General features: G+C 39.5%; 1 protein-coding gene across 1 annotated transcript in view; it reads right to left on the reverse strand.

Moving 5' to 3' along the window:
• Positions 1–4,748: 4,748 nt before the first annotated feature.
• The window catches only part of tll1 (tolloid-like 1), a 56,453-nt gene continuing 48,068 nt past the window's right edge, over positions 4,749–13,133 (reverse strand). Inside the window, exons 19-22 of the mRNA XM_079811401.1 lie at positions 11,807–11,934; positions 9,655–9,868; positions 7,897–8,147; positions 4,749–7,806 (exon numbers count right to left, since the gene is read on the reverse strand). Of these exons, the coding sequence (XP_079667527.1) occupies positions 7,672–7,806; positions 7,897–8,147; positions 9,655–9,868; positions 11,807–11,934 (728 nt within the window). The 3' untranslated portion in view covers positions 4,749–7,671. The remainder of the gene's footprint in view (positions 7,807–7,896; positions 8,148–9,654; positions 9,869–11,806; positions 11,935–13,133) is intronic.

Below are 13,133 nucleotides of genomic sequence, written 5' to 3' on the forward strand. Positions count from 1 at the left end.
GGGACTACAGAGGCAGTCTGGGACATTAAACATCATCACGCCAAAAAGGCCTCATCATGCTTATAATTGTGCTCTTAAAAACAATTATATCTCAAAAGTTGTAAGAAAATGTTTTTAGATAAAAATTGAAAGAGTTGTTGGAAGCTTAGTGGTGGTGACGTTGAATTTGTGGTACCGTGGTTTAGTTTGTTTATAGCCTACCTTTAGCCTTTTACTTCTGGTGACTGCATTTAGGCTTAGAAATTCATAAAATTTATGTTCATCTGTGAAAATGATCTTGATGGACAAAACGTGTCCATACCATAAACTTTTGTTGATCACAGAGCTTGTTATTAGCGATAATCCAAAAGCCAATGGGAAATCCTATCGGGTTTTTGTAGAGGGAACCAGTGTGATGCTAACTGCCGGTTGGCCTACAAAGTGACGTTGTTTCATTGTAGGCAGGGATGTAGTGGAGGCTAAACGCACGTAAACGCCGTTTACGCACCTCTCAAAATTCGGAAATAGCGTTTACCCACCTCCAACGTGCGTTTATCCACCTCTAAATTGAGTTTATCCACCTCTAAATAGCCTACAGTTCCTAAGCCATTTTAAATTAAGCTTATGTCGTTTTAGTTTCATATTGTTCATTTTCATTGGTTGTTTGTTGTACAATTAGACGAAGTCTTTCATATTGCGCTGCAACTGTCAGTGTGAGTAGTGGGAAGTTCGGATCATTTTACTGACTCGGATCTTTGAGTCTCGTTCAGCAAAATGAACTAATCTTTTCTCTTTCCGTCTATGGGACGGACATTAAGAACAAAAGACTCGGATCTCACCTGTCGATTCAGAATCAGAATTTAATTTTTTTACGGTCTATGATCAGAACCCATATGTTGCGTAATGCGCACACGCGGTCAACACAAAATAACGAATCACTCTCTGAGACAACTCGGTAGTCCCGAGTCATATTAAAGATTCGTTCAAAATGAACGAATCATTCATGAACGACACGCATTCAAACATAGATATCCGGCAATTGTTTTAGCGCCGTCAAGACAGCAGCCCTCCTCCTAATGCCAGCAAACGGGCTCGGCTACAAGCCCAAAGTGAGTGAGCTCGGGAAAACAGTACTAAACTTTATGTTTTTGGGGTTAATTTGGTTCACGGTTAGATTCATGCCACTGACTCAACAAGTCACCTCTTCCTTTTCCCATTAACCAATGTAGGCCTACAAGTAAAATTCAGGATACATTATTATCAGATAAATAACTGGATTTAATTATATGCATTCTCTGGAACTGAAAGTGTCACTGATAGTTTGTGACAACAAGCTCCCTTTGCTAGTCAGCTAGCTAGTTATTGTAATCGCTACAGCCGTTCGCGGGTACAGTAAACGTTTCTATGGTAATAACAGCGAGTTGGACCAATCAGAGGCGTCGCTGTTAAGCTAGGGCTGTGGGTAGTGTAGTTTTTCTTACAGACCTCTAGCTACAGAAGCAGAAACTTTCGTTTCACAACTCATGGTCAGTCTACCTCAGATGTTTTAGACATTATGGCTGATAATCTAAATCCTTATGGAGAAAAATCAATGGGAGTTTTACTTCCTGTTTGCGTCTGTAGATTTCTCATAAATTCATCAAAAGTTTACATTCTAAATGCAATCGCAAGCGATCGCTGTCTGCACCCTGTCATCATCAACACAAAGCTCTCGCTCTTCTTCACCAAATTCATCCTTCTGTCGTTAATCTGCACCTGCCTCATTAGCAATGGGCAAAAACTGTAATCGACAACTATTTTGATAATCGATTTGTCGGCTTGAGTATTTTTTTAAGACAAAAGTAAAATTCTTTGATTCCAGCTTGTTTAATGTGAATATGTTCTAGTGTGTTCTCTCATATGTGACAGTAAACTGAGTTGTGGACAAAACGAGTCATCCTGGGCTTTTGGGAAACACTGATCCACATTTTTTCGGACATATTATAGACCAAACAACTAATCGATTACTTGAGAAAATATTCAACAGATTAATCGACTATGAAAATAATCCCAAATCTAATCGTTATGTACAAGTGCATTGCATTGGAACCCCTGGATATAAGCCTCCCCTCTCTATCTCTCTTAAATATTTTTGTTCTCTCTGAGAACAATAGCTATCATCAGGATACGTTATACACCGGTAGGCAGTGGCCCACCTTACCGTGACCACGATGCGGTCACCCAGAATTTATAGTTTACCGACCTCTTTTTTTACCACTACACCTCTGATTGTAGGGGGGTAACTTGTAATTAGGGGCATAATTTTTAGGGGGCGTTGTGTGTAGTAGGCCTACTGTAGGTTGCAATCGAAGTGAAATAACAACCTACAATCACCTAAAGGATTATTAGGAACACCATACTAATACTGTGTTTGACCCCCTTTCGCCTTCAGAACTGCCTTAATTCTGCGTGGCATTGATTCAACAAGGTGCTGAAAGCATTCTTTAGAAATGTTGGCCCATATTGATAGGATAGCATCTTGCAGTTGATGGAGATTTGTGGGATGCACATCCAGGACACGAAACTCCCGTTCCACCACATCCCAAAGATGCTCTGTTGGGTTGAGATCTGGTGACTGTGGGGGCCATTTTAGTACAGTGAACTCATTGTCATGTTCAAGAAACCAATTTGAAATGATTTGAGCTTTGTGACATGGTGCATTATCCTGCTGGAAGTAGCCATCAGAGGATGGGTACATGGTGGTCATAAAGGGATAGACATGGTCTGAAACAATGCTCAGGTAGGCCGTGGCATTTAAACGATGCCCAATTGGCACTAAGGGGCCTAAAGTGTGCCAAGAAACATCCCCCACACCATTACACCACCACCAGCAGCCTGCACAGTGGTAACAAGGCATTTTGGATCCATGTTCTCATTCTGTTTACACCAAATTCTGACTCTACCATCTGAATGTCTCAACAGAAATCGAGACTCATCAGACCAGGCAACATTTTTCCAGTCTTCAACTGTCCAATTTTGGTGAGCTTGTGCAAATTGTAGCCTCTTTTACCTATTTGTAGTGGAGATGAGTGGTACCCGGTGGGGTCTTCTGCTATTGTAGCCCATCCGCCTCAAGGTTGTGCGTGTTGTGGCTTCACAAATGCTTTGCTTCATACCTCGGTTGTAACGGGTGGTTATTTTATTGCTCTTCTATCAAATTGAATCAGTCAGCCCATTCTCGCATACTGGATGTTTTTCCCTTTTCACACCATTCTTTGTAAACCCTAGAAATGGTTGTGCGTGAAAATCCCAGTAACTGAGCAGATTGTCAAATACTCAGTCCGGCCCGTCTGGCACCAACAACCATGACACGCTCAAAATTGCTTAAATCGCCTTTCTTTCCCATTCTGACATTCAGTTTGGAGTTCAGGAGACTGTCTTGACCAGAACCACACCCCTAAATGGATTGAAGCAACTGCCATGTGATTGGTTGATTAGATAATTGCATTAATGAGAAATTGAACAGGTGTTCCTAATAATCCTTTAGGTGAGTGTATACTTGTTATATGTATACCTTTGGCTTAAAGGATTAGTTCACTTCAAAATGAAAATTTCCTGATATTTTACTCACCCCCATCTCATCCAAGAAGTTCATGTCTTTCTCACTCCAGTCGAAAATAAAATACATTTTTTGAGGAAAACATTCCAGGATTTTTCTCTCCACCATTAACTTCCATTTCAACCAAAATGTTGAAGGTCTAAATCAATGCAGTTTCAAAGTGATTCGAAACGCTTCAGAAGCTCTGCGCGATCCCAGACGAGGAATAGGGCCTGATCTAGTGAAACAATGGTCATTTAAAAAAAAAAAATATATATATATATATATATATATATATATATATATATTTTTTTTTTACCTAAATTGCTCATCTCACCAATTGCTCAATCACATCGAAAACGTCACACTAGACGTAGGCGGAAGCACCGCCCCCGTGTTTGCAAAGCGTTCATGTGAAGACTAATACAAACGTCCTCTAGCAAAAAAAAAAAAGGTAAAACTACAATGTCAGATGATTTTAAAGTTGTAGAATAAGTGTTTTTTGGTAAAGGCCGTTTGTATTAGTCCTCGCACGTTCGCGTGGGGCGGTGCTTCCGCCTACGTCTAGTGTGACGTTTTCTACGTCATTGCGCAATCACTGCCGAGTACACAGCAGCGCAAGGTGAGCAATTTAGGTTAAAAAGTAAATTCATTTTTATAATTGTTTTTTTTTTATTTTAATGACCGATCGTTTCACTAGATAAGACCCTATTCCTCGTCTGGGATCGCGCAGAGCTTCTGAAGCCCTTCGAATCACTTTGACACTGCATTGATTTGGACCTTCAACATTTCGGTTGCAATGGAAGTTAATGGTGGAGAGAAAAATCCTGGAATGTTTTCCTCAAAAGACGTATTTTCTTTTCGACTGAAGAAAGAAAGTCATGAACTTCTTGGATGAGATGGGGGTGAGTAAAACATCAGGAAATTTTCATTTTGAAGTGAACTAATCCTTTAACATCAGGTGCATGGCTAAATGGTCAAATACACACACACACACACACACACACACACACAAACAAAAGTCAAAATCTGAGTATTCACATAAATTCAGAATAAGTCTAGATAGATTTCAGCTTAAAAGTGATAATTCACTGAATAGACAATTTCACATGTAATGTGTGTATTTTAAAAATACGAATAACTGTATTTGTATTTCGGAAAAACATTTCCCCACACAGTATTTGGTATTTTTGGTACATTTTAATTGAGGTATTTTGTATTTTATATACATTTTCATGTATTTATAGCCATCAGTCTGGACTTAAGGACAATGGATACAAAAATGCTAAATCATTTCCAAGTTTTAGGACTCCTTCCTTCTATTTAAGTTGGCTGAGGCAATGTACAGAGCAAATTTGAGGAAGCTCAAATATAAGAGTTTTGACTTTTCTGTCTACATATACAGTACATATTATACTATATCATCCATCAGCCTTTAAAAAAGAAAAATGATTATGTCTAATGTACAAGTAGAGAAGAAGAGAAATTAAGAACAAATGAGACCACACATTTAATTGACCTGACATGAGTTTAATCACTGTTGAGAGTGAAGAGTCCTTCATCATTAGGCTGATGATGAAACGGGTGAATAAATCATTTTTCACATTATCATATGTCATAGTTCATCAAGAGTGGAATCAACAGGAGCTTGGCACATACAGAAATACTCACATGAGTCAGAACAGTCACATGACCTGTGACCAATAGATGCACACATATGTCACAGTTCAGAGAGTCTTACTGCCGACTTTAAAGCATTAATATTAATGTAACATTATTTTGTCTGTGTGTGTGTGTGTTTGCACATGGTCATATATATGCAGATGTGTGCGCATGTGTTTGTGTAACTGGACAGAATGGGACGGCTTCAGGTCAGTTCATTTAAATGTCTTTTTTTAACATAAAGATTCAAGTTCTTTAAACGTAATATCAAATAAAATATAATAATATTTTGAGGGAAAAAACAATTATCTACAGAAACATCATCATGTGCAAGAATGTACATTTTGGTTCTAAGGCAATAATTGTTCCTCCACAACACTAGTGCTGTCAATGCTGTGAGTCAATGTTCTGTGCTGATTAGCAACATTACTTCAACGTTGCCTCTCCATTGCACCAACACATTCACTGAATGGCTGGAGCATTGCCTCCTGGGACCTGTCGTTTTTTGAGACACTGAATAGCACCGTAAGAATTCCCTTCAACAGTGACTTTGCTTTTTTCCAAGCAGGGAAAACTCGTCATTGGGTGTGTAGCAACTAAGAACGTTCCCTTGCGATGAGTGTAACGTTTTCATTGACATTACGTGAGTTTTTCAGCTTCATTGGTACTGCTCATGGGTTCATTTCCACGATTGGAGAGCACACAGTTCCATACAGTCTTTTGCGTTAAGTGCATACAAAGCGCACAGGGTTAAGGTGGTTGTAGTCAGTTGTCACAGCTGTAACAGACATATTATGCAAGGCTTTTTGACACCGTTTCCTGTTCACATTATGTTTACTGTTCGCTTCTTCAGGAGGCGTTACTGGAAGGGTGAGAAAACCACTGGTTTCTTCAACAGGCAAATTATAGAATATTCTCTCACACACACAAAACAATTCAAACTCAAACAACTTCACATTTCTCCAACTCATCAGAAGGCCCAAATGAAATCTGCAGACAATTTTTTTAACATTTTAAGAAAGAAATATATGAAATTCTTTAGTATAGAAATGTTGCTGATAGTAGTAAACTCTTACTGATAGTTAAAAAAATTATTAAATTATACAAAAATGAACACACAAGGCGTGGTGGATCTTTGTAAATGACAATTGTATGCATATTCCTTGTGGGCCTGCTCACGAATGAAGCACAACTGGGTCTCATTCACTAACAAATTGTGTGGATTATTTCGAATTTGTTCGTAACCTCATTGTAATGTTAATGGCTTTGGAATATTCTAAATGAGCGGCAGCTTAGTCATTTGCATAAAACACGCCCAAACAATCTCCATATAAAGGCGTTCCAATCAAAACCAGTTCAAACACAATAAACACCTTTAAAACATATGTGAATCTGTGTTGTTATACAGGAAAACCTTGCAGCTCAAACTATAATGCAGCTTTTCGCTGTATATGATGATGACATTTATTTAAGATGAAATCTTAATCTTAACATGATTATAAGGCCACCCAGAGCATGGGATTTTTGTGTATGTGTGGTTTAAGTTGTTCCTTATTTCCCCCCGTAAATTTAAAACAAATCATAGTTCAAAAGTTAAGGGTGTTGTTTGGTAAAACGTTCATTTGCAGATTCCACACACAAACTCATGTGTGCACAAGGTTAGTGAATGAGACCCACCGTCTTAAAAAAACAGCTTTGCAGTCATAACCACTTGCATTGAATTGCTATGTCCGTCACAGCAGACATAAAAATGGGCTACATATATGTAAGTAAGCTTATTGTTAAATAGGGCTACATATTTACTTTTGCATTTTTGATGGAAAGAAAATGGGTTTTGCCATAAAGCTAACAGAATAATTGTAGAATTACAAACACATAATTTTAAAAATGAGTTCAGGCTGGTATTTGAAGGCCTCACTCTCTCTCAAACACACATTCACACACATACATACACACACACACACACAAACACACACACATTTTAGCTGAGGTACAGTGTGGTGTGGCATCAGCAGCCAACTGTCCATGCTGTCCAGAGCGACATGCGCACACACACACACACACACACACAAGTTCAATAGCAGTTACTTAATTGTCTTTGTCTTTTCGCTTCAGTTATTTTACACGACTATCACCGTCTTATCTGAAAAACGTAAAGTTTTTGTGTGTGTGTTTGTCCAGGGGTTGATTTACTGAACTGGTCCAGTCAGAGAGCGCAGGACAGCACTCCAGTGGGCAGAGCTATCCCACACATAAGAGCAGCTGATCGGTGTTAAGGGTCAATATGACAGCACTTCCACAGTGGCTGAACATAAAGAGGCAAATCCAATGCAGGAAACACATCACGGCGGGGTCTTTGATTGACATGAATCAATCTCAATCGTTTTCTGGAGTCTGTTTCTCCTTGTCATCCCTGTGCTCAGTCTCTCTGGAGTCTCTCTCACCTCTAGACGTTACTTCCGTGTGTGTAGCGCCTCCTGGAACTTTGTACTAATGTAGTGGATGTGGAAGCCTTTCTTACTGATTGTGTCATCAGAGTGGAAATGGATCAACACGGCATCGCCAGCAGAGTAAAGCTCCTCACGAGGCTAAACACAGGAGAGCGGGGTCAGTAGAAGGAATACAACAAGCTGTATGTCATTAGAATATATAAAACTCATAGCACACATAGCTCGTACCCCAGATCCACAAAAGCGTCCGAGTTTGTGCGCTCCGGTGTCGTAGCCATCGTACAGCTCGATGTAGTCGTACCCGCAGTCGGCCTCCTCCTCTACCTCAAAGGTGGTGAAAGTGAGCTCGATGCCATAACCCGACTCTGCCGTTATGAGCCACTCGCAGTCGGTGTGGCCGGGGTAGTTATTATCCCCAAACTGAGCATGAGAATACAGGTTCTTCTGACGCGCCTCTGCTTTCAGCCTACCACCACACTCTACACACAAACACACACACATATACTGTTAATAATGGTCATCATTGATTTACTTAAAGGGGGGGTGAAACACTCAGTTTCAGTCAATCTCATGTCAATCTTGAGTGCCTATAGAGTAGTACTGCATCCTTCATATCTTTGAAAAGTCTTTAGTTTTATTATATTTATAAAAGAAAGATACGTTGTACCGAGTCTTTCCGGAAAAAAACGAGCGGCTCTAGGCGTTTCGTGTGGGTGGAGCTAAAGAATCACGAGCGCGCGCAGCTATTGCGTTGAGAGCTGAGAAAGCTGTGACATCATTAAACGTGGAAAAAACGTTATCCTAAATAAACCATGGAGATCAATCGGATTTAGCCATACATATATGATCCAGAATCAGATCTAGAGGCTGAAATTGAAAAGGAGAAGCCGCAATGACGACTACAGCAGGACGTCTCTATGGTATGTACTGTAAAACGTATAACAGTTAACTTAATGGTACCTGCTTATAGCAGCTTGTCATGCGCGCATTTTACAACATTTATGTGTGTTTACTCATGGTTTATGAAGACATAAATTGATTTATGGACTATTGTATGCGATTTAATGTTAGCAGTAGCAGGCGGAACGGTTTTGCACGTCAGACTAGTGCGTGTTTACATAGAAAAACAATGGAATAGTAGCGCATTTGAATGAACGAGTCAATAGCTAACAACACAAAGACATTTGAAGCAGTTTTACTCACCGCCTGCTTCCAAGCTTAATCGCTGGAACCGCTCCATCTTTCAGCGTTAGACGAGCTACAAATCCGGAGTTGAACTGGGCCTTGTTTGTAAAACGATCGTCGCCGAAATGCAGGGATCCCATTAATTCTTTGGGAAGCTGTTCAGGGTTGTCTTGGGTTTCCCGGACAACCCAAAAACACATTTCTTTGTTGACATTGTTGATTTCGTGACGTCCTATGACTGCAGCGCGCAGCCGATGACTTCCCTAAAGCCGAGCACAGCGCTATAATGAGCGTGCATTTGCTCTCTCGCGCGCCCTACCGGGAGAAGAGCCCGCACGGCCCGTACAAGGACATTCCGCCCCATCTGACGTCACATATACCCATACTCTAAAAAAACTTTCCGAAACTTATGAGAAACCGGAAGGAGTATTTTTGGCACAGTTTTTTTTAAAACTTTGTCCATGTTTAGCATGGGAATCCAAGTCTTTAACAGTGTAAAAATCTCAGTATACATGAAACAGCAATTCACCCCCCCTTTAAAACTGTTACTAATGTTATTATACTAATATTATAATGTCGTAGGTTGTAACAGCTTATTGTCTTTTCTCTTAACTGTAATAAGCAACAGTAACCAGGGTGGGCAGTGCTTAGCGGCAAGTCAAATAAGAAAAGGCAACACTTCAGGGACTCTAATTAACATGTGATGCAGTATTGATACACTAGAGGGCTCTGTTAAACTGTAAGCATGATATGAGAATTGCACATCTGATCCAAGTGCTATACATGCAACTTGGTAGTTACCAGTGGAGTGAGTAGCCTGAAAGCCTTTCCGCTGCACTGAGGCGTCTGAGATGAATCGCAGGTACATCTTGTTGCTTGTGGAGATGAGCGGTTCTGGAATCTTACTGCCGCACAGACGGCTGAGGATGGGCGTCTTGTCCGAGTCACCGTCAAAGGCCTCCAGGTGATCATACGCGCATTCCTGGTGCTGCTCAATCTCAAACTCGTTAAAAGACTAGAAACAGAAAGAGACAACAGGAAAAATGAACAAGAGGAAAGAATTTCACAGCTGTCAGACACAACAATTCTAGCCAAACAACAGTAAGGAAAGGTTTCTCTTCTTTGACCTCCTCAGCTAAAAGTTGGACACATTTGGCATTTTAAAGAAGCAGATAAACATCAAGCAGTCAAAACCTCGCCCCCTTGTTCCCTCAAGATTTTCCTATGGGGTTTTATAATTGGGTTTTTCCAATTTATGAGTAAAATAAAGCCTGTGTTAAACATAACTTGACGATACTTTTTGTCATTTTGTTCTACAAAGTAAACTACACACACCCATAGAGAAAATGCGAGTTTTGAAGTGGTTATGTTCATTTTTGAAAACGTATGCTCTTAATAAGTAACTAGATAAGACAGTTTGGGGTGTGAGTGTGTGCAGTTTACATTGTAGAACAAAACATCAGCGTATCATCAAGTTATGTTGTTCACCATAGGCTTTATTTTACCCATAAATTGAAAAACCCCATTATAAAACCCAACTGAAAAATCTCGAGGGAACCAGCAGCGATTTAGTCCTATGGGTTCTCGCATCATACCTGCACCACTATTTCGTGGTTATAGGAATGAAAATCTCAGTTAAAAGTTTTGTTTTTATTCTAAATTCTTCATGCACATTAGCAGGACTATCCTAAAAACTATTTTTTTGTGTGATTTCAGTTAAAGAAAACAAAATAAATTTCAATAAACTGAATAAATGTTAATTACTACCATTGTAGTCAGACTGAACAATGATTATAAGAATGATTTCTGAAGGATTATATGACACTGAAGACTGGAGTAATGGCTGCTGAAAGTTCAGCTTTGACATAACAAGAATAAAACTCTTCTTTCAGCAAAATATTTAATAAAAATGCAAGGGTCGGGATGTGTGAATGATGGGTGTTTCAAATCTTCATACATCTGAAGAGCTTTTTGTAAGTGTAGGTTCCTTGTCAGTCTACATAGAAAACTGCTGCTTGAGGGCATTGCCTAGATGGCCACTGAGTGGCTAGCCTTAATAAAACTTAAAACTGGGTTGTGTTGGACCATCCGCAAATCCCTGAACCATTGCATGAGATTGAATTACATACTTTAAAGTCATTGTACCTTTTGTGCTTACAATATTAGCATTACGTAAAAAGCCAGCTGTTACCGCTACACACAGAGATAGCAATGAAAGCAAATCCGTGGTGATAAAGTTACTCTACAAATGTATTTTTCATCATTAACTTCAAACGTTAATGCCAAAATGATATATTAATTCTAATGGACCCTAAAACGACCAATCCCTAAAACGCTTGTACCTCATCCAAACAAACAATAAAATTCTCCCTTTTGTGACTTCACTTGCGTTCAGAGGGATGAGAGCCATTTAGAATCAGTTTAGGTCTAAACCGACGACTCAGAAGTCAGATCCAAACAGCAGTGGGAGACACTGAGGTCACCCTGTAAACCTCTGCCATAGCGGTCTGCTAACATGTTTGCTTTGACACACTAGTATGTTAAAATCCTAACTGAATTGAAATATGAGCAAGAGGACTGCCCAAGCCTTATTATTATGAATTATTAGATATCTTTGTTTACTTTTGTCTTGTGCTAGTTTGTGAGAGCATGTTTATGTCTACGTATTGGGGAGGAGAGGTCCTGATGCATGTGTAAGTGTTTGCATGGCCACATGTTTGTTTGAGAGGAGATTATACATGTGTGTATGTTTATGTGAGTGGGAATGAGTGAGATTGTCTTTAAACATGAGAGGACCACAATAGGATTACATATACAGTATGTGTCTCTGCTCAGGTCAATGTCCTGTGTGCTTGTTTTCTGAGTGTAAAGGTTGAGGAGATGTTTGTGTGTAATGTAAAGGTTTGTTTAACAGAAGCAAACATATAGCACAAAAATATTATATAAAACTCACTATTTTGACTCGGTGGCCGGGTGTGGCGGTGATGTCCCACGTGCACTCCTTTCTGCTGGGGTACTTGTCAGGCCAGTTCGGACTGCTGATGGTTCCACTCGTGCTGTGGATCTTGTGCTCACACTCAGCTGATAAACAGGAATGGGGTAGAGAGGGTAAAGATCATTAGAAATAGTGATGCAGCACAATAATAACATGTATGCAATAAAGTTAAGATAACAATGACCCATGAGTACTCCCAGGCTGAATTTTGAGGTAAAATCTTTGGAATTCTGTGGAATGGATTTAAATGTGGTACAATGTGTTGAGCTGAAAGTTTATCTTTTTATAATTTTTTTTAAAATATAAATCTATGTTTGAAAAATAAATACTCAAGCTTGAAAAGCTTTTCGCTACATCATTTGACAGCGTCAAAACCAGCGGCAACCTCCCCCAGTTTATCTTGAAACAAATACGGAAGTGACTTAAACTGCAATTCATCGACTGGCCACTAGGGCTTCAAAAGAGAGCAGAATCTCATTGAGCCCCATGTTAAAATGCCCAACTTTACAGCAGAAAAAAACATTTTTACAGCCTGGTACAAATTGTGGTTTTGGTCTATATCTCTAATTTTGCCCTTCATGACAACTGTGAGGGTGGTGAATTTTTTTATAACTCATTCGTTTATATTAAATAACGCCTTAAAGTTCTGCATAAATAAGGGTGTGGCCACTTTGGAGTGACAGGTGGATTGCGGTTTGTCTGCTGTCTGTTAGTCATCACGTCACCTCAGCTCCACCCACGGTACGTCTCTTTGCCCATTTTCTGTTATCTGGGAGTGACGCGTAATGACGCGCTGCCAAGATGGCAACGACCAGCTCGACCCTACTTTACGCTTCAAAACTGCTCTTCAGAATCCTATCGGTGACGTCACGGACACTACGTCATATTTGTTTTACAGTATATGGTCAAAACCAACAATCTTTTAGCAGCACTGATTGGCCCTTTTCACATTTATGGGGTTCTCAGAAGCGGAAGTTGTCATAGTTGGGTAAACTTCTATAGTGGTGAATGGAAGCTACAACAAATATATTTTGTAATTTAATTTGCTCAAATAGCAAAAAAAACATTTCTATGACTTTCCAAAAGCAGAAAGAGGGAAATTTGCCGTCACTCCTAAACACCCACAAAGCAGCATTAACAAGTGTTTTTTTTAAATATAATGCAAAATATCGTTTAACATTTTTTTTGTTTTGTTTTTTGTAGTTAACATCAGTTTGTAAATCAAAACACTATTATGTCACAAAAAAACTCTAAAATTCTCATTTATGTGACATCACTTGCTTTC

This window comes from Gobio gobio, assembly GCF_949357685.1.
Source record: "Gobio gobio genome assembly, chromosome: 3".
Classification (NCBI taxonomy): Eukaryota; Metazoa; Chordata; class Actinopteri; order Cypriniformes; family Gobionidae; genus Gobio; species Gobio gobio.